The sequence below is a fragment of the Caenorhabditis briggsae genome (assembly GCF_000004555.2).
Source record: "Caenorhabditis briggsae complete genome, chrII, whole genome shotgun sequence".
Taxonomy (NCBI): domain Eukaryota; kingdom Metazoa; phylum Nematoda; class Chromadorea; order Rhabditida; family Rhabditidae; genus Caenorhabditis; species Caenorhabditis briggsae.
Window position 1 is genome coordinate 14,262,101 of NC_013486.2, and position 22,106 is coordinate 14,284,206.

Genomic DNA, 22,106 nt, shown 5'->3' on the forward strand with positions numbered 1-22,106 from the left:
ATTTTGCAATAATTAATCTGAAAATCCATTCAAACCCCTACAATTTTGTCTAAAAACCAACTTTCTAGCTCATCTAGAACTCGAGATACGGTCATTTGAAGTTTCCGAGGTTAGAGACGCAGCGTGTCTCGTCGTCTGCGTCTCTAGCCTCCTGAACTTGGAGGGGCTCTATCTCGGCTCCTAGAAGCGCTAGAAAAGTGATTTTTAGACAGAAAGTTCTAGGCCATCTGCTTCTAGTTTTTGGTTATCAAAAATTTGGTTTCCTAGACCATGATTTTGTTTTCTAGATCGTCTACTTTGAATTTTAAGCAACCACTATAAAATTCTGGGCCACCATTATAAGCCAAAGAATGTCAAAAAAGAGCTTTCTCCGAAAAATGTCATTCTTTCTCTTTTTTTTTTGCCAAATCCAATAAGCCAAGAAAAAAGAAAAAATGAGGGGTTGCCTAGAAACCCAAAAACGTCATAAAACATTCCCCTTATGACACCTTTTTCCTAGTGTAATGACCAGAAAAACTTCTTTTTTTTTGACAAAAAAATAAAATCTAGTTGATGATTTGCATTGAGAATTTAATGGTTTTCAAGGGGTCTCGAGAAGAAAAGAGAAAAAAAAATTCAAAAATTTAAAAGCGATTTTAGCAATTTCAGTTTCAGAAACTCTTCTCAAAAAATCTGGAATTTTATATTTTTAAAGTGAATATCGTCATCCTCCACGATTTTTATGAAAAAAAAACTAATCCACGGCTTAATAGGCAACTCCGTCATTACCCTCTAGATTACTGAATTTTAGAGATTTTTTTCAGCAAAAAAAATCAGAAAATCCAGGATTGAACCCGGATATTATTACTTTCAGAAGTGGGGTCTTTGATGGTTCAAATTCAATTTTTTCAGGCTAAAAATAAAAAAGTCTGAAAAAATGAAAATTCAAAAAACCAAATAAGTCTGAAAATTGAAAATCAGAAAACTTAAATTTTTCATTTTTCAGAAAAATTAGAAAATCTAGATCAAAACACAAAATTTTTACATTTTCTACCAAGCTAAAAAGTTAAGAATTATATATTTCTGATAAACTGATAAGAGCAACCTTTGATTAGTCACTGTCTGCCTATCTGAATGATAAGAAAAACTTTTTGACCGTTTCCGGGACATTCTATGTTCCTTTTTGTTCAGCTGATAAATAGGTGATCAGGAAAAAGAGATGATCATTGATAATATCAGGAACTGAGAACTAATAATTTATAGTTAGTGATAAGCTGAGATCATTGTGATAAGGCAAAGAAAAAAAGAAAATAGTTTTTTTTTCAGAATCTCAGAGGTTTAGAACCTTGAAGTTTCGGTATTATGAAATTCAGAAATTCAGAAATTCTGAGATTTCGAAACTTTAGGTTTTCAAAATCTCAGAATTGCAAATATTCGAAATCTCAGAACTCTGAATATTCAAAACCTCAGAATCTCAGAATGTCGAAATTTCTGGTTTCTAGAATTTGAAATTTTTTGAATTTCAAAATTTTGGAATCTCAGAATCTCAGAATCTCAGAATTTCAGAATCTCAGAATCTCAGAATTTAGGAATCTTAGAATTTCATGAATCTCAAGAATCTAAGAATCTCAGAATCTCAGAATCTCAGAATTTAAGAATCTTAGAATTTTAAAAAATTAGATTCCTTTAGAATCTCAAAATCTCCGAACAGTGGAACTTCGAAATATCAGAGTCTCAGAATTTATGAGATTTTTCTGAAATTTAGAAGCTCGGATATTCCAAAATCCCAGAAAATCCAAAATTTCCAGAATTTGAGAATCTAACAATTGCAGAATTTCGGAATATCAGAATCGAATGATATATAAGTCAGAATTTCCAAATCTCAGGATTTCAGAAATTATGAATTATAAGATTATAAGATTCGGAATCTCCGAATCGAGAAATTCGAAACTTAGTCCTTCTAGTATGATTTCTGATCCTTCTCATAAATTCTCATATTCCATATTTTTCGGGGGCTTCTTCTTTTCCCAACGCAAATTTAATGAGAGCATGTTTCATATTTACTGAGATAAAAAAGAAGAAAAAATGAGATGAGTAGGAAAAAAAAGAGGGAGAATATGATGATTAATTGGGTGTCAACAGGCTAAAAAAGAAGAGAAAAAGGTGATGATGATGACGAAACAAGAAATGTGGGAGGAGGAAATCAAATATAGAATTCATATTCAGCATTTTTAGAAAAAAAAGGATTTTAGAACGTATTTTGACCATTTTCAGGAGTCTGGAGTTCGACTGTTAAGTTCCCGATCACTTTCAATACTTTGGAGGATGTAAAACAGACCTAGATTGGAAACTTTGCATTCACAGAATTTCTTGAAAATACCTAGTTTTTCAGCTATCCGCCGATTTGTGAAAGACACCTCTTTTTGCTGAAAAAAGCTGTAAAACTGGGAATTTTCAAAAATCGGCACTCAAAAATAATTTTTTTGAGTTTTGCTAGAAAATTTTTAATCCTCCAAATCAAAAAAAAAATTTGAAAGAAGAAATCAGCTAAAAATAATAAGCTCCAAGTCAGAAAGGGATTACTGTCAGAATTGTGGAAACTTCAATTTTTGAAAAGCGATTTTGAGATTTCAGAAAAAAAATCTCAGAATCTCAGAATCTCAGAATCTCAGAATCTCAGAATCTCAGAATCTCAGAATCTCAGAATCTCAGAATCTCAGAATCTCAGAATCTCAGAATCTCAGAATCTCAGAATCTCAGAATCTCAGAATCTCAGAATCTCAGAATCTCAGAATCTCAGAATCTCAGAATCTCAGAATCTCAGAATCTCAGAATCTCAGAATCTCAGAATCTCAGAATCTCAGAATCTCAGAATCCTAGAAATTGCGGAAATTCAGATTTTCAGAGTACCAGAATTTCAGAGATTTAGAAATTCAGAAATTCAGAAATTTCTAAATTCAACATTTTGAAACATTTTGGATTGTCAGACTTCTGTTGTTGCAAACTTCAGAACCTTGAAAAGAACTTCAAAACAAAAATTTCAGATTACAAAAAATTTGAAAAACCCCAGAAAAGTCTCCCAAATTGTGAAAAAAATGCCACAAACCTCTTCTTCTTCCTTCCAAATTTAGGAAATTCAGAAATTCAAAAAATTCGGAATTTCCAGAGAATTCCTTTTCCTTTTTTTCCGTAAATCCTCCACCACGAGATCCAAATAAAAAAGAAGAAAAAAAAGAAAAGAGGAGGAGTGAGGTGGGAGTTGGTGTAAATTAGAATAGAGCAAAAAGTTGTTTATTCCGGGAACTTCTCTTCTCAAAGAGTTTTCTCTCAGTGCTCTCCAGGAGAAAAAGAGCAAGTGGAGAAATGTGCAAATCTGAAAATAGCAAAAAATTGATAGGAAATGGAAAATCGGAAAATGAGCTGAAAATAGTAAATTGGGAAGCAAAAATCCAAATAAAAATAGCTTTAAAAAAAAGAGGAAATGGTAAAAATCCGGTTCGAAAAGTGCCAAAAATAGAACTTCAGAATATTTATTAGAAAAAAAATCAGAAAAAAAGAGAAAAAACGAGAAAGATCAAGAAGAAAATGAGAGCTGAAAATATATGAAAATGTGTCATATAATTGTATGTTTCTAGGCAGAAAAATGGGATTTTTCTGGGTGTATGTAGTTTGATTTTTGAATTCAGAAAAGCTGAAAATCCAGGAAAATCGAAAATTAAGAAATTCGAAGATTTAAATAGTCAAAAACTGGATAATCCATTAATTCAGGAATTCCAAAAAAAAAGAAAGAACTCCAGAATTCAAATTTTTGGAATTTAAGGATACCTGGATTTTTGAAAGTTGAATTCCCGAATTTCTGAGATTCAGTAATTCTAAAATCATAAAAAATCTAATAAATATAATTAAGAAATTCAGAAATTCAGAATTTCAGAAATTCAGAAATTCAGAAATTCAGAAATTCAGAAATTCAGAAATTCAGAAATTCAGAAATTCAAAAATTCAAAAATTCAGAATTTCAGAAATTCAGAATTTCAGAAATTCAGAAATTCAGAAATTCAGAAACTCAGAAATTCAGAAATTCAGAAATTCAGAAATTCAGAAATTCAGAAATTTAGAAATTCAGAAATTCAGAAATTCAGAAATTCAAAAATTCCGAAATTCAGAAATTTAGAAATTCAGGAATTCAGAAATTCAGAAATTCAGAAATTCCAGAAAATTCAGGAATTCAGAAATTCCAGGAAATTCAGAAATTCAGAAATTCCAGGAAATTCAGAAATTCAGAAATTCAGAAATTCAGAAATTCAGAAATTCAGAAACTCAGAAATTCAGAAATTCAGAAATTCAGAAATTCAGAAATTCAGAAATTTAAAAATTCCGAAATTCAGAAATTTAGAAATTCAGAAGTTCAGAAATCTTGAAATTCAGAAATTCAGAAAATTAAATTTTCTGAACATTTCGAGATTCTAAAGGTCCAAGATTCGAGATTCCATCTATGGAAAAACGATTCAACGAATTCTGTATAAAACTAGAAAAATCAAAATGGGAAAACAAAGAAAAATGGGGTCGAAAGATTGGGGGATAATCGAATATATTTTCCATGTAAACAAATGAAATGAAATCTCCCAAGTCTTCCACCACCCACATCCTCCTCCTAATCCCTATACCCTTAATAAGATGACGTGTGACTCGTTTTTCTTCTCTGCTGCAAAGGATGGGATGGCGGGAAGAAATTAGAATTTACGGGGATGAATCAGAAAATATTGCTTTTTGCAGTATTTCCTGGATTTGGAGAGAAAGCTTGTTGTTCGTTTATTGGCGTCTTTGGGATTCTAGATAGCAAAAGTGGTTCAGGATTTCAGAACTACTGAATTTCACAATTCTAGAAATTCAAGAAATTCAGAATCTCAGAATCTCAGAATCTCAAAATCTCAGAATCTCAGAATCTCAGAATCTCAGAATCTCAGAATTTCAGAATCTCAGAATATCAGAATCTCAGAATCTCAGAATTTCTGAGTTTCAGAATCTCAGAATTTCAGAATTTCAGAATTTCAGAATTTCAGAATTTCAAAATATCCGAAGGAAGATTATTGGATTCTCAAAACCGGAAAAGTAATAAAAACTCAAAGTTTACGAGTTTATTTCCAAATTTTGGTTAAAACTTCAGAAACAAAATCTTTGAAAATTATGTTCCAAAAAGTTCAAAAATTCAGATAATTTCAAACTTTTTTAATTTTTCAAGCTTTGTTAAAATTTTATGGTTTTCCAAAATTCGTTAATAATTCTGGTTTATTGACCCTAAAACGTCACTAGGCCAAAAAAAAAGAGACTAAAACCACCCACAAGCCAAAATTTATAGTTACTGGGGTTTCAATATCACCGGAAAACCATTATTTTACGTTTTTGGTCCATCCATTTTCTCAAAAAAGGAAACTCGTAGTCAATAGAAAAAGGGGATTACAAGTGGATTAGAGAACAAAAAAGTGTCCCTCCCTTTTTTGCTCATTTTTCATGAGCACAAAATAGAGGGGAAAAATTTGGTAAAAGTGGACATTAAAGGTTTAAAAGGAAAAATATGGACCCTCCAGAAGAAATGTGTTTTGCACACAACACATTTTTTGAAGGATTTGGAAAAAATAATTTATGAGAGACCGGAATCAGAGTAGAAGATTACTGTAGGGAAAGGTGAAAAAAAACAAAAAATTCAAGAAAAAAGATTGATGGACTGGAAAGTTAAATTTATGGGAAACTTTAAAAAATAAGGCATTCGGAAATTCAAATTTTCAAATTTCAAAAGTTCGAAAAATTTGAAATGCAGAAATTCGAAAACTCAAGGAATTTTAAAGGGAGATTCTAATGACATTTGAACTTTTTTGGAGTTTTCGACATTTTCAGTTTGAGCTTTGAAGACTTTGATTTTGTAATTTTTGGGGGTATTAAACGTTCTGAAGATTAACGAAAAAAAAACCTGACTGACTACGAAAAAGTCACATGATTCAGATTTCACACAAGTGATTCGCGAACAATTCGTTATGGACGATTATTCTGTATTCTGTCCTTTCGCTAGCTCCGTATCTAATCCGATAAGACAACGGATCAGTTCGCGAACGAACTCCAAATTCAGATTCGCAAACTGATCCGTTTCTTTATCGTTCGCAATCTGATCGGATACCGAGCATGCGAACGGACAAAATACGGAATAATGGGAACAATGTCTTGTGGTTTTCTGAAAACGGTTCGCGTGCGGTTTCTATTTCAACCGCGCGCAAACGCTGAGTGTCCGTAACGGACCCGTTCGCATTTTACCTGTGAAAGGAAATAAAGAAAATGATTTTCTGAGATTCTGAGATTCTGAGGTTCTGAGATTCTGAGATTCTGAGATTCTGAGATTCTGAGATTCTGAGATTCTGAGATTCTGAGATTCTGAGATTCTGAGATTTCGAGATTCTGAGATTCTGAGATTTTGAGATTCTGAAATTCTGAAATTCTGAAATTTTTCTGGGATTCTGAACTTTTTCACATGAAATGATAATCCGGAAATCTGGGAATAGAAATTTGAGGAAAATGTGTTTTTCTCTATTTTCCCATTCTCAGATTTCCGCACAGATTAGCATCGAAGAAGTGACAAAAATGAGGAAAAAAGTAGAAAGAGCTTATATTCTGCTATATATTGAAATCTTTAGAATCTTAAGGAATCCAGAACTTCAAAAGTTTGAAATTGAAAATTTCAGAATTTTAGACATTCAAAAAATTTTCCAGAAATTTGAATTTTAATAGAATTAAACTTTAAGACTTCAGAATTTCAGAACTTCAGAATCTGAATTCTAAAAGAAAAATTGCAAAAAAAAAATTTTCCAAAATAAATCCCGTATTCTTTATTTTTCCGCTCGAAATGCTCCATGTGTGAGCTCATCGTGCCTCAATTTTTTTTCCATCGCTTCACTAATCGAATTTTTGAAAAAAAGTTTTTTTTTTGCTTTTTGGACGACGTCGCCGGATTTTCTAGTTTTTTTGACTTTGAACCGGGAAGTGGAAAATTATTTTTTTTTCGGAAATTTTTCGAATATTCCGAACTAGCAAATTTCCCAAAAACAAACCTTATTAAACAAAGAAATCTTAAACTTTGAGCTCAATAAATTGGGAAAAAATAGGAAAACACCATCATTTTCGGAAAAAACCTCTCAAAAAATGTTAAAAAGAACTCCAAGAAAGTTATAGATTCTCCCAAAAAAAAGGAACAAAAATATCAAGAAAAAAGCAAAAAAGTTCCTTAAATCCCGCAAAACGGAAGCCCCACTGGGAGATTTTCTTCCAAAATATCCGGCCAGACTTGGGCAAAAAAATGGAGGAACAAAAAAAAAGAGCCAGTGAGCTCTGTAAACAGTGGGCAAGAAACGGATCAGAAAGAGAGAGAGAGAGAGAGAGAGAGAGAGAGAGAGAGAGAGAGAGAGAGAGAGAGAGGGGCAGAGAAAAAGAGATAGTGATGATCAAACATACGGAAAAATGTGTGGATACAGGTGGATTTGCACTTGGGTGTGAACATTGACACGATAAACTTGAAAGACTTTGAATTTCAAAGTTTCAGAATTTCAGAACCTCTGAATTGAGATTCGGAGATTCTGAAATTCAACAATTTTGAAGGGTTCAGCTCTGAATTTCTGTTTTTTTTTTCGGAAATTACGAAGTTCTAATATTTAGATATTCTAATCTCTGAATCTCAGAATCTCAAAATCTCAGAATCTCAGAATCTCAGAACCTCAGAATCTCAGAATCTCAGAATCTCAGAATCTCAGAATCTCAAAATCTCAGAATCTCTGAATCTCAAAACCTCAGAATATCAGAATCTCAGAATCTCAGAATCTCAGAACCTCAAAATATCAGAATATCAGAATCTCAGAATCTCAGAATTTCAAAATCTCAGAATTTCAGAATCTCAGAATCTCAGAGTCTCAGAATCTCCGAATCTCAGAATCTCAGAATCTCAGAACCTCAGAATATCAGAATCTCAGAATCCCAGAGTCTTAGGATCTCAGACTTTCAGAATCCATGACGTGACTTTATATATTTTTTGGATCCAAAAAATGGACCTATTCCGTTTCCCATCAGACATCTATAATTATGGGTCATATGATAGCTAGGTATATATTCCATTCATCATAAAAATGGATAAAAATTCTCAAAAATAATGATAGGGTTTTTGGATTCGATTTTTTGGAAAATTGCTGAAAAAAAGGCTGTTTTTTTGTGAATTTTTGAATTTTAGAATTTCTGATTTTCTGAATTCCAAAAAAAATCAGAGGTCCAAAAACTCGAATAAATTTCCTAGACAGCCAAAAACGATCAAATCCATTTTTTTTTTGAAAAAAAAAACACGAAAAAAAAGTTTTCAGACAGGATCCTTTAAAAATAAAATAAAATAAGAAGAAGAGAATAAAAAAACAGATGTAGATCTATGAAAATTGAGAAGAAGAAAAACGAAGCAAAAAAAGAAGAAGGTATGAAAGAAAAAAAAACAGATGGAAATTGACATTATCTTGTTTTTTTCTCGTTTTTCTCACCCAGGAAATTTGATAGGAAATTTGAATAAATTTGAAAAAAAGAGAACAGAAAAATTGAATTTTCCAAAAAAAATTCAAAAAATAGGGATATTTTTTGAAAATTTCAAAAATTTTGAGCACGAATTTTGAATGAATTCAGTTTTCCAGATTCTTTTTCTAATAATTTTTTCAGGAAATTCAGGAACATAAATAATTAATTTTAAATATTTTGAATTTTAGAATTTCTGAATTTCTGAATTTCTGAATTTCTGAATTTCTGAATTTCTGAATTTCTGAATTTCCGAATTTCTGAATTTCTGAATTTCTGAATTTCAGAAATTCAGAATTTCAGGATATCAAAAATTCAGAATTTCAGGATATCAAAAATTCAGAATTTTAGAATTTTAGAATTTTAAAATTTCTGAATTTCTGAATTTCTGAATTTCTGAATTTCTGAATTTCTGAATTTCTGAATTTCTGAATTTCTGAATTTCTGAATTTCTGAATTTCTGAATTTCTGAATTTCTGAATTTCTGAATTGCTGAATTTCTGAATTTCTGAATTTCTGAATTTCTGAATTTCTGAATTTCTGACTTGCATTTTCCAACCAGAAAACCAGAAATCAAAAAAAAATTTCAGAGAAAATAAAAACTCGAAAATCGTTTATGTTTTTTTTAATATTTAAAACTCGATAAACATAACAAAAAAATCACAAAAAACTATATTTTTTTTCTAACGCTGATTTTTTGTTTAAAACCAGCGTTTTATACCCGAAAATAGGGGTTTCCTATGGTTCAAAACCACCCACTCTTACCATTTTTCCATTAAATCAAGCTCAATTTTCTAATTTAATTGACTAATTATCTTGAAAGACACAAGGACGTCACTAGGTCTAAAAAAGTCCTTTTTGTCTGAAAAATTTCAATTTGAGTAAAAGCATTTTTCGAAGGTTTCAATTGTCCTAAAATAGCAAAAATGGGGGCAGAAGGCAGATGAAAAAAAGGTTTAAAAATGGTCAATTAACTTAGAGCTCAATTATCTTGCTTCCTGTAAAAGATATCAGGAAGTTATCAACTGATAAAATTTTTCTGATAATTTGATAAATATTTTATCAGTGTACTACTTTTTGGTATCTTTCACGGGGACCGAGATAATTGAGCTCAAAGTGGACGGACCAAAAATTTTTGAGAGCATGATGCGAAATAAAAAGTTTAGGCATATATAAAAAGTTTAGGCATATGTTCTGAGTATGAGCAATTATAATAAAAATAGTTATAATCTTTTTTTTACAACAAAAAAACACTGAAAACTTCGAAAAAAAAGAAGAAAATTCGAGCAATAATTGCTCTCTTTTTTTTTTGGAACATCTGGCATTTTTCTTTTTGAGTGGAATGTTTTAGTTTCAAGAAGAATAGAAAGCGAGGGTTATAAAAAGTTGATGACTTTTGCAAAAGAACAAAATTTTTGGAGAAAAAAGAAAACAATTAGGGGGCGAGAAGGAATTCTAGAATACAGTAATTCAACAAAAATCTACAATTCTAAAGTTTCCGAAATTCAGAAATTCAGAAATTCAGAAATTCAGAAATTCAGAAATTCAGAAATTCAGAAATTCAGAAATTCAGAAATTCAGAAATTCAGAAATTCAGAAATTCAGAAATTCAGAAATTCAGAAATTCAGAAATTCAGAAATTCAGAAATTCAGAAATTCAGAAATTCAGAAATTCAGAAAATCAGAAATTCAGAAATTCAGAAAATCGGAAATTCAGAAATTCAGAAATTCAGAAATTCAGAAATTCAGAAATTCAGAAATTCAAAAATTCGAAAAAAAAGAAATTTTGAAAATTCAAAATATCTAAAATTAATTATTCATGTTCCTGAATTTCCTGAATCTGAAAAAAAAACCTGAAAAACTGATTGAAAAATTTCATTGAAAAATTTCCATTGTTTGTTTTTTTTATTTTTCAGATCAATTCTTTAAGAATCAAAAGAAAAATCTGAACAGTGGTCAAGTTCAGATGAATAAAGAAAAGAAAAATTAAAATGAATAGAGAAAAAAATGGAAATTCGTAAAAAAAAACATCTTGTTCAGATTTTTCAATGGAAAGTATGCAAAAATCATCACAAAAACACAAAAGGATAATAAAAATCGAAAAAAAAGTGATCAGTGGCTATTTGTGTTTGTGTTCCTTCTTTTTTTCAAGACCACAATGCAAATAAAAGCGCAAAAAAAAGAAGAAGAAGAAGCGTATAAAGAACAGGAAAAGTCAAATACTTGTGGGAAAATGATCACAGGGAGAGAAGAAAATAAAGGTGTGCAATGTGAGTGGGTGAGAAAATGGACTACGTGTGGATTTGATGGGAACATTTTTCTATTCGAAACAAATCTGAAAAAAAACGGAATGCTGGTAAATGAGAAATCCGAAAAATTTTAGAAATCTCAGAAAAATTACCCCAGGCCATAAAACCAAGGGTGTGCCGGCCGCGGCATTTTGAAAAGGGTATTTCTGAGTTAGGTAGGGTAAGCGGTCCTAGTAGTACCTGGGTAGCCCAGGACCCAGGACCCAGGACCCAGGACCCAGGACCCAGGACCCAGGACCCAGGACCCAGGACCCAGGACCCAGGACCCAGGACCCAGGACCCAGGACCCAGGACCCAGGACCCAGGACCCAGGACCCAGGACCCAGGACCCAGGACCCAGGACCCAGGACCCAGGACCCAGGACCCAGGACCCAGGACCCAGGACCCAGGACCCAGGACCCAGGACCCAGGACCCAGGACCCAGGACCCAGGACCCAGGACTTAAGACCCAGGACCCAGGACCCAGGACCCAGGACCCCCGGATCCCCGGATCCCCGGATCCCCGGATCCCCGGATCCCCGGATCCCCGGATCCCCGGATCCCCGGATCCCCGGAACCCCGGATCCCCGGATACCCGGGTCCCCGGATCCCCGGATCCCCGGATCCCCGGATCCCCGGGTCCCCGGATCCCCGGATCCCCGGGTTCCCGGATTGCCGGATTCTGGGATTTCCGAATTCCAGGATTTCGGAATTCCAGGATTTCGGAATTCCAGGATTTCGGAATTCCAGGATTCCCGGATCCCTACCCCGGGTCACCTTCTCAGGAGCCCAGGGAAGGAAGAACTGATTTTTCTCCTCACTTCACACTTCTTTTTCACTACTCTTCCTGAGGTCAATGTGTCAATTCTCGTAGTTATTTTTTTTAGAAGCTTAATTTTTTTTTAATCACGCTTAAATATGATTGAATTTTCACTTTTGAAATCCGTGAAACTCCTCAAAAAACAATGTACCTAATTATCTTGTTGTTGTTTAAGATATCAAAAAAATTTTAACTGATAAAATGTTGGTGACGTTATGATAAGCAATTTATCAGTTGACGATTTTTCTAGACAGAAATTAGAGACCTTAGACAGAAATTGAGATTTATTTTCTGAAATTCTGAAATTCGAATAAAAGTTCCCAAAAAAATCTGTCTGTCTGTTCATCCGGATGTCTCTTTGCTCAAAAATTCACAACATCCTGCCCAAAACACACCATCACCATCTTGATTACCAGTTCCCCTCCAAAACCTTCTCCAAAACTTGACCCAAATGATACTTTCGTTTTGTAGTATTCATGTTCCGAGAAGACAAGTTGCCGCCCGCGCCAAGATTAAAATCTTACATAATCTACAACCAAAGAGATTTGAAGGTTACTTGACTCGAAATCCAATGGCTGAAAAAAAAGTTTTCGAAGATTTCATAGTGAGATTTTGAAACACAAAAATGGGCGTTAATGATGTGTCTGGGTGGTATTTTGAGTTGATTTTTGAGAAGTACAGTAACTTTTACAGTAACCCAAACTTCAAAAAAAGTTAACAGCATAACCCTCGATGCCCCTCGAGGTAAGGAACGCCTTCTCCAAGCCACGCCCCTTTTTTTTGACCCGAGACAGCGTTTATGTATGTCTGTCGACGTTCCGTTTTGAAAGATCATAATCCTAGGGTCGATAGAGATCCCGAAACAAGGATTTGTCTTTTTCTCTTTATCTCTCACTTTCCCAAAGTTCTTCGATTTAATTTCATTTCACAACTTTAAAAGTGAACAATGGTCATGGCTCCAGAGACTCGTAGTAAGTTTTTTTTTAATTTTTAAGCTCAATTATCTAGGTTCCTATAAGAGATATCGAAAATTGTCAATCAATAAATTGTCTACCATACTATCATCAATATTTTATCAGTTTACAGATTCCTGATAATATCGATATTATCGCTTATAGGAATCGAGATAATTGAGCTCAAAGTACAAGTAACGGCATTTGGCCCATTTTGAATTCTTCAAACTTTCAGCTCAATTATCTCAGTTCTTATAAAAGATATCAAAATTATGTTAAGTGATAAATTATTTATCATAATTTTACCAATATTTTATCAGTTGACAGATTCTTGATATCTCTTTTAGGAACCGAGATAATTGAGCTCAATGTGTACGAGTAAGTAAAAAACTCAAAATTCCAGAAAACTCCTCAATGAGCTGTGAAGAATTCGGAACACTAGTCGCCACAAATCCTCAGGCATTGCTCAGTTTCTACGTTGATCACAGCAAAATGTCATTAGGTCGATTGAGACAAGGATTGATTAATTTGACGCAGGTAAAACATTCAGATGAGCTACGCGGTTAGAAGCCTACCCTATAAGTGCATTTATCTCGGTTTCTATGAGAGATATCAAAAATTTATCAACTTATAAAAGATAACTGATATTCTGATAAATAATTTATCAGTTGACCACTTTTTGATATCTTTAACAGGAACTGAGATAAATTGACTCAAAGATTATGGTATTCTGTTAGAGTGGTTACTGTAAATCAAGCAGCATGTTTCAACAACTTCATTGGATATTTTTTGTGAAAACTTTTTTTCCAGAATCCTCTTGACAATCTCCCATCACTAAAACGAGAAACCGATGAAGTGGCATTCGACCTGGTATCCTTGCCCCGGGAACTGACTACCTTCAGAATCCCGACTTGGAAATGCTATTCCATCATTGCTCATTCGTCAGCATCTGGATGAATCTGGCGTATCTCGCGGCCACTGATATCGGATTCATGGAGATGCCCGAAGAGGTGAAGGCGAGTAAAAAGTGAGAAGATCTCTAATTTTAAAAAAATATCTGAAAGTTGAAATTCAGCGTTTTGATCTCATTCATTGGCAAACTGCTAAACGGGCTCACCCCAGAATTCCGACGTCTTCAATTGGATCCTGTTGAATTTGCAGCTCTTAAAGCAATAAGTGTCTGGAAGATGAGTATTTTGGGGGACAATGAGACAGCACGAGTGCTGTCAGGAGAGCAGTATTTAGGGGTGGCGAAGTCGTTGAATGAGTATCATCAGGTAAAAAATTGGGTGTTTTTATCCCAGAAAAATGGCATTTTTTCCAGACAAAAAATCTGCAAGACTTTGAAAAGGCCGGTCGATTGGCGGACATCACGTCGCTGATGGCTCAGATATCGGTGAGATATAAGAGATATCAAAAAGCTGTCGATTGATAAAATGGTTGTCATATCATCAGCAACATTTTATCAGTTGACAAAACTTTGATATCTCTCAAAGGAACCGAGATAAATCGGATCAAAGTGCAAGTAGCATTCATTTGCGTTGTTTTGATTTTCTAAACTTTGAGCTCAATTATCCCAGCTCTCATAAAAGATATCAAAAATTTGTCAACTGATAAAATATTTATCATAATATCAGCAGGATTTTATTAGTTGACAAAGCCTTGATATCTATGAAAGAAACCGAGATAAATTGGGTCAAAGTTAGGGTAATTTTTATCACTTACGAAGTTGTTTCAGGCCCTGTACCAAGAGATGATTACGGTGTATACGACATTGAACATTGATGACTGTTATCGAGGAGATTTCTGCTGAAATTTAGTCTAGTGTTAAATAATTACTGGTTTAAAACAATGCGTATTGATTTTTTGATTTTTATTTTCGCTTTCAATAAAAGTTCTCGATCTTTGTTTTTTAATTTAGCAATTTTTTTTTGAAAAAAATTTGGAAAAATACTTTCAGTTGAAACGTTTTTAAACATAAAAACCATTTTCAAACGTCTGAAAATTGTTCAATTAGTCAAAAAAGGATCCGAAACTGTTAAAAATACCAATTTTGGGAAAAGTGTGCCAAGTGGCTCAGTGGGATTTGACACAGAAGTTTACGGTGTATAAGGCCATAAGTTCGATTCCTTGCTGGCTCAAAACTTTTGTATTTTTGTTTTGACTTCAAAAAACTAGTTTTCAGATTTGAAGAACGCCTAGAAATTGAAAATTTAGAGAAAAAAATTTAGGGGTTTTTCCCACAACAAAAAAATAAAGCTTTCAATTTTTGAGCTCCATTATCTGGGTTTCTATAAGAGATATCAAAAAGTTGTCAACTGATAAAATGCTGTTAGTAATATGTCAAACATTTTATCAGTTGACAACTTTTTGATATCTGTTACAGTAATCGAGATGCATCTCAGCAAATTTTTGGCACATGTGCCGCTACTTGGGGCACCGGTGCCGCTGCAACGCGGTAATCGTGCCCGGGAGGTCGGGGCACGCATGCATTTTGCGTGCCGTATCCGTGCTCATGTGTGCCGTTATTTGAAATTCTTTCCCCAAAATTGGCTCAATTAATTTCAATATTTTCTTTAAATTTAACAGTTTATTCGATTAGAAATTCAAAAAAAGGAGTAACAAAAAAAAAGAAAAAACGATCATTTAAAGGTGGTGTACGGTGAAATTTTGTATTGCATCAAAATGTGCAGAAATGCATGTAGATTGACATAAAAATAAAGAAAAAATTCAAAAAAAATTCCTTCGGCGAGAAAAACGCATCGAAAAATACGCTGAAAGCCCTTAGGGACGAGGTTTTTTCTAGGCCGCCCGGTGAGTAAAAGCGCGCGAATTCAAACTTTTAAAATTTTTTCGCTCGTTTTCACTTTTTTTTTCAAATTTTCCGATGTATCTGGAAGAAAACCTAGAAACTCTTGAAAAAACCGAAAAAAAAATTGAAAACGAGCGAAAAAATTTTAAAAGTTTGAATTCGCGCGCTTTTACTCACCGGGCGGCCTTGAAAAAACCTCGTCCCTAAGGGCTTTCAACGTATTTTTCGATGCGTTTTTCTCGATGAAGGAATTTTTTTTGAATTTTTTCTTTATTTTTATGTCAATCTACATGCATTTCTGCACATTTTGATGCAATAAAACATTTCACCGTACACCACCTTTAAATCTGTAGAAAAGATTGTGTCGAAGATGTCGAATTTCGATGAAAGTACCTTTCCTACTCCTCTTCTCCAGCTTTATTGGCGTTGGGCTTGGCAGGGTGTTTCTGAAAGAACTTTAAAGATTATTTACATAACTAATTGTATGAAAACTCACATTTCTTTGGACGAATTGTCTTCCCGAAAATCCATCGGAAGTTGTCTGGCACGTTTTCACCGAAGATTAGCGGAACTGTAAAACATAGGGATTAACATTAACCTTTCGAACATTTTTTTTGAACACTGTCATTTCGAAATAGTTCAGTTTTTCACATCTCGCCCACTTACATATTTAATTTATGATATTCATCTTTGCTGGTCGTCAAATATCTTCTTCTTCTTCACACGGTTTGACGACTTCTCTTCTCGCCTTTTATAACTGAAAAGATTTCCGACATCATTATTACTTGGACATCTCTCAACTCACCTATTTTCCTTCGGTGTCTCTTCCAACGGGACATCTGGTACAGCCAATGTCTGAAAACTAAACAGAAATATATTTCATGATTTTCCACCTGAAAGCCTAGAAAAACAAAACCAAATGCCATAAAACGGTGAAAAGTACAAAAATTTATGAAAATGAATGACAAGCTATTTTTGCAACATTTTCGAAACTATGGATAGAGACGATATGCGCAGGTGGTTCAAGAAAGGGCACGGCAGCGGCACGGTAGCGGCACGCCACATGCTTGCTAGGGGCACGGGTGCGGTGTTCCAAGGGCACTTTCAACGCGGCATGGTGCCGTTTGGATGCGGATCCTGTGTCCCTCTGTGCCCCTCTGTGCCGAAAATTTGCTGAGATGGGCTGAAAGTTGATATCCGGTATACTTCCAATAGAAGCTCGTACACTTTGAGCTCAATTATCTGGGTTCCTATGAGAGATATCAAAATTTTTTCAGCTGATAAAATGTTACTGATATTATGATAAACATTTTATCAATCGACAATTTTTTAATATCTTTCACGGGGACCGAGTTATGTAACCTCAAAGTTAGCGACTTGCTTACTGTAGTTAAGCTCAAAAGCTCAAGGACTTCAAATTCACTTCCCGGTTCATCAAGACCAGATTTTCTTCTCGAACTTTTTTTGTATGTCACGTATTCCAAATGTTTCCTCATCTCCCAAGTCCACTCTAGTCTACGAAATGGGCTTGACTCCTTTTCCTCACCGATTACATCTCCGAAATAAAGTTTTCGTGAATAAAAGTGTGATGTTATTCACGAAGAACCGTTCCAAAAGGAATCTAGATAAAATGGTTGTTTTGGGGGGATTCCCCTCTTCTCGGAGATCCGAAACAAAATATAGTGGGCGCGGGATGATGGTTAGATCGAGTAGAGGTGATCACTTGTAACTCACTGAAACAACGAACTTTTTTTCGGGAGATGGGAAGTTACTGTAATAGGATGAGTTATCTATTTTAATTCGGTTTGGACAGTTACTGTAATAGAATTCCCCGTCTTTTTGAGCCAAATTTTGACTTTAATAGGGTGCTTTCCACACCGTCAACTTTGAGCTCAATTATCTAGGTTTATGTAAGAGATAACGAAGTTTGTCAACTGATAAAACATCAATATCAATATCAACACTATTTTAACAGTTGACCACTTTTTGATATCTTTTACAGAAACTGAGATACATGGGCTCAAAGTTGATATACCGTGTAGCTCTATTGGAAGCCCATCCCTTACGTCTCTATACTTTGAGCTCAACTATCTCGGTGCCTTTAAAAGAAATCAAAAATATGACAACTGATAAAAGTCAATTGACTTTTTTTCCGATATTTCTGACCGGGACCGAGATAACTTGACTCAAAGTATATAATTAGGAGTTTATTAGATGAAAACCTAGCGTGATCGTCTACAGGATTTTGGTCTGGGCTTGGCTCATAAAACAGCTTATTTTTCCTTTGATTAGAAAAAGTAAGACCTAAAAAAACATCAGTATATTTAAAGCTAAAGGTCACTAGTTTGAACAACCGTAGTTCCTAGAAAGATATTCCTGTAATTGAAGGAACAAAATTAAAAAACTCGGAAGAAGGAATAAGGAATAAGGAATGAAACATTTAAAATCCGGAAGAAGGAATAAGGGATAAGGAATAGAAAAAACACCCGGAATAAGGAATAAGGAATAAGGAATAAGGAATTCCGCTCATGTCTGGTGGGCAGACGCTGAGCAGAAGCTCAGAAGGTTGCGATGATGCAGCATTTTTTAACGGTTATAAGTTTTAAACATATTTTTCATACGTTTTCTATTAATTTTCTTACGATTATCTCTAAATTATTTCACATTCTGTCAATTTCTTATCCTTTTTTTCAGTTTTCAACCAAGGAACAGGAGGATGAGTGTCATCGATGAGTGGAATCGGGGCAAGCGAAAAAAAAACGAGAAGCCATTGTGAGCATAGAATAGAATGAGTTTTTTAAAGGTGGGGGGACAGGAGATTTTACGGGGGATTTTTGGGGCCAGAGTATGCATTCTACCGTAACGGTGTACAACGCTTAATGTCACTCTGCGTACAGCGGTCGTCCTCGCCTTTATGTATGCAATCAGGCGCCCGCTCCAGTTTCGCCCGCATGGCTCAGTCGGTAGCAGCGCCGCATTTTCAATACTCGCCTCGACAAGTTCAACTCCTCGAGGGGCATATTTAAACAGAATTTCGAGAACATTATTTTTTCATGACCCCCCACCTTTAATGTAGATGATATAATGGAACAGTTTGTCAAAGGATTGCCGTATCCGTACGAGGAAGCTTGCAAAGAAATCGTTCGACGTCGAAATTCTTACGAGTCAGCCGACAAACTTGTTCGTCATGCAATTCATGCAGCATTGTGAGTTTTTAGAAACTTTTTCTATAAAAACTAGATCTTTTCCAGGCAACTTCTTCGAACTTATCACTTTGACCAACAGAATGGGATTCTTGTAAATTGCAAGGTGAGATAACTCATACTCTCTACATCAAAACTAAACTTCCATGATTTTGCAGAAACGATCGGAATGCTCCATTCATCTGACATGGAAGCAGTACCAATCAAAGCTCGGAGTTGAAGATACCGATAACTAGGAGGCAAAGATAAACTTATAATTGGCGTTGATCGAATTGTTTTTTCTAAGTTTTTTACTTTTTTCTGTTTTCCTTTTCGATTTTTCACCCTTTTCTGTTACTTCTTTTAATTCCTCAAATAAAATGAATGCTGTTTAGCAAAGCTAGCAAATCTTGAAGAAGCAGAACAGCGGGAAAGGAGGGGTCAGAGCTGGCTGTCTAAAAGTGGGCAGACGCTGGGCAGAAGCCGTCCTAAAGCTGGGCAGCGTTTGACCTATGAAATGCTAGAAGTTGCCTGGAGTTGGGACAAAGGCTGCCCAGAGTTGGGGAATAAGTTGCCCACATTTACCGAGTAGGTCTGTTTCACACCCTCCAAAATTTTCAAAATAATCGGAAACTGGACAACCGAGCTCCGGACTCCTGAAAATGGTCAAAATGACCGAAAATCTAACAAGTATTCTCATCCAGCTTCTCGTCCTTTCCCTTTCTCCAGATCCTATCCCTCCAGATTCAATGAATTCTTTTCTTATAATTTTCCTTTAATATCTAAAAGCACATCTTGATGAATATTTGAGAGATGACAGTCGGTCTGTCTCGAAGAAGAAGGTGTCACAATCTGATCAAAATCTCATTTCACCAATTTTTTTCCTCGAGCCACTGCATCTTTTAGGTCATGTTGTGTTGGGGGAAACTGTATCGCAACTGTTTTTTTTTTCATTCTCCGAATATTTTTTGCAATTTTCGAGAAGAATGGGGCTATATAATGGGTGAGATGGTGGGCAATTGATGTCTAATCTGTTCTAAAAATGGCCCCGTCCGTAGTGGAGTTTCCAAAAAGTGAGTTTCTCATCCTTCCATATGAATCTAGAACCTTCTGGAATCTTCCATATAAACATATGAGTCATCTGGAGCCCTCCAGATGAATCTAGAACCTTCTGGAACCATCCATATGTATATAGGACCTTCTGGAATCGTCCAAAAGAATCTAGAACATTCTGGAACATTCCATATGAATGTAGAACCTTCAAAAAATTCAATTCCAGGTCCAAAATGCTGTACTGTATGTGGAATACCAAAAGCGAGCTCTCATTTTGGCACAATTGCCTGCATGGCTTGTGCGTCTTTCTTCCGACGGACCGTCTCCTTTAACATCCGATTTTTGTGTCGCTACTCAAATGAATGCCAAATTTCCCAGGACCTTCGATTCATTTGCCGATCTTGTCGATTTGATAAATGCGAGGCGGTGGGGATGAAAAGGCATTGTAAGTTACTGTAGATTAATTATCTCGGTTTCTATGAGAGATATCAAAAAGTGGTATTTTAATAAAATATGTTTGATATTATGATAAACATTTTATCAGTTGGCACATTTTTGATATCTCTAATAGGAACCGAGATAGTTGAGCTCAAAGTATAGAGACGTAAAGGATGGGCTCCTATTAGAGCTACACGGTATATCAACGTTGAGACCATGTATCTCAGTTCCTGTAAAAGATATCAAAAAGTAGTCAACTGATAAAATAGTATTGATATTATGATTGATGTTTTATCAGTTGACCAATTTTGTTATCTCTTACATAAACCTAGATAATTGAGCTCAAAGTGAACGTAAGAAATTGACTAGAAATCATCCAAAAATGGCTTAAACGACAAAAAAACAGCTTTAAATGACTATAAAACAGCTTAACATAACTGAAATTATCCTGAAAAAAAATAAAATTTCAAAAATTTCAAAAAAATTGTTGAAAAAACTTTGACGTCTTCTAAATTTTGAGAATCCCATTTTCTGAAATTTTCACGTTGTCAACCCTTTGTTTCGTGCGATTTTCAACATTTTCATACCCATATCGACCTAGTTTGACGAGTTTTCAATTCAGAATTCAGAAGAAGTAAACATTCAGAATCTCACTAAATTACGCCGATATGGGTATCCAAATGTTAGAAATCATAAAAAATAGAGTTTCGCGTTTTCCGAGATAATTGAGCTCAAAGTGCACTACTGCTATTAAAGAAAATACGATACATCAACTTTGACTCAATTTATCTCGTTCCCTGTGAATGATATCAAAAAATGGCCAACTGATAAAATGTTCATCACAATATCGCAAATTTTTTATCAGTAGACATTTTTGATAACTCTCACAGGAACCTAGATAAATTGGCTCATAGTTACAGTCCCCGTTGACCAGCATAACTTTGTTCAATATTTGAATTTTTGTCAAAACAAAAAGAAAAATGTAGAACTCAACAAGAAAACCTTAATTTTCAGTAGTCCAACCAAAACGAAATGACCATAAGATGCCAAAATACGTCCAGGAATCTAGAAAAGACGGGATTCGAGAAGTGGTCAGGGGATATATCACATCGGCGTACGCCGTAAAAGAGAAAGAGCAGCAAGAAGTTGCTCCCTCAGAAGCCACAGCTCTCCAGAACCCGGAATCTGGCTTCAGCACTATCCTGAACATGAACCACTCTAACTTACTCATTTGGTACGTTGAAGAAGTCCAGAATGCAATGGAAAGTCGGCAAGATGCCCAGGCGGATATTTCTCAGGTTTGGCTAACCGTATATCTTACCGCATACCCCGATTTCCTGTTTATAGAGCTCTTATCAACAATTCCTGACTACCAAAAGACGTACGGATTCGTTGGCAACCGACATCTGTACCTTGTGTCCAGGGACTGACCTCTTGGAAACTAACGACATAGAAATCCTCTTCCGTTACTGCTCATTTGCGAGTCTCTGGATGGATTCTGCATGGATCAACTCTAGCCAGTGCCACGTGGCACCTCAGGACTCTTCTGACCCCCTTACAACCTTCATCAGCCACTTCCAATCAACGATCACTTTTCAACTGGCTCGGTTGAAACTCGACATTTACGAATATGCAGCTTTGAAAGCGTTTTGTATTTGGAAACTTGGAATTTTGGACTCAACGATTACATTGAAAATTGTGGCTGGGGAGCAGTACCTGGGGATCACCAATGCGCTGAGCAATTACTATCAAAATGTGAAGAATTTGGAACCATTTGCCATGGCGACACGGATGGCAGATATAACTCTTTTGATCGCTCCAATTTTTGTGAGTTTTTTAAATTGCGGTAGAAAAAATACTCATTTTTGTATGTTCCAGAATGTCTATCAAGACATGCTCAAGCTGTATCACACTCTTCAAATTGAGGATCGCTTCAAGGAGGAGTAAAAGTCATACTGATCTCCAACGATACATTTTTGGCTTTATTTTTAAAATAAA

The 22,106-nt window shown here is 34.9% G+C and overlaps 5 protein-coding genes across 5 annotated transcripts; all 5 read left to right on the forward strand.

The window, feature by feature from the left end:
* Nucleotides 1-2,151: 2,151 nt before the first annotated feature.
* CBG10333 lies at nt 2,152-2,859 on the forward strand (the record flags this gene model as incomplete). Its single annotated transcript, XM_002631997.1, has 2 exons — nt 2,152-2,168; nt 2,628-2,859. The coding sequence occupies 2 exons, from the start codon at nt 2,152-2,154 to the stop codon at nt 2,857-2,859; spliced, it is 249 nt and encodes an 82-aa protein (XP_002632043.1).
* A 7,861-nt stretch (nt 2,860-10,720) lies between these two features.
* On the forward strand, nt 10,721-11,701 carry CBG10332 (the record flags this gene model as incomplete). The annotated part of the gene is made up of 2 exons (XM_002631996.1): nt 10,721-10,840; nt 11,060-11,701. 2 exons carry the CDS (start codon nt 10,721-10,723, stop codon nt 11,699-11,701), a joined length of 762 nt encoding a protein of 253 aa, XP_002632042.1.
* A 915-nt stretch (nt 11,702-12,616) lies between these two features.
* On the forward strand, nt 12,617-14,436 carry CBG10331 (the record flags this gene model as incomplete). The annotated part of the gene is made up of 5 exons (XM_045243026.1): nt 12,617-12,641; nt 13,027-13,160; nt 13,526-13,650; nt 13,699-13,900; nt 14,362-14,436. The coding sequence occupies 5 exons, from the start codon at nt 12,617-12,619 to the stop codon at nt 14,434-14,436; spliced, it is 561 nt and encodes a 186-aa protein (XP_045094217.1).
* Nucleotides 14,437-18,519: 4,083 nt separating this feature from the next.
* CBG10330 lies at nt 18,520-18,874 on the forward strand (the record flags this gene model as incomplete). The annotated part of the gene is made up of 3 exons (XM_002631994.1): nt 18,520-18,641; nt 18,687-18,744; nt 18,797-18,874. 3 exons carry the CDS (start codon nt 18,520-18,522, stop codon nt 18,872-18,874), a joined length of 258 nt encoding a protein of 85 aa, XP_002632040.1.
* A 785-nt stretch (nt 18,875-19,659) lies between these two features.
* Cbr-nhr-234 lies at nt 19,660-22,055 on the forward strand (the record flags this gene model as incomplete). Its single annotated transcript, XM_045243027.1, has 5 exons — nt 19,660-19,690; nt 19,897-20,115; nt 21,123-21,406; nt 21,456-21,935; nt 21,987-22,055. 5 exons carry the CDS (start codon nt 19,660-19,662, stop codon nt 22,053-22,055), a joined length of 1,083 nt encoding a protein of 360 aa, XP_045094218.1.
* Between the last annotated feature and the right edge of the window lie 51 nt (nt 22,056-22,106).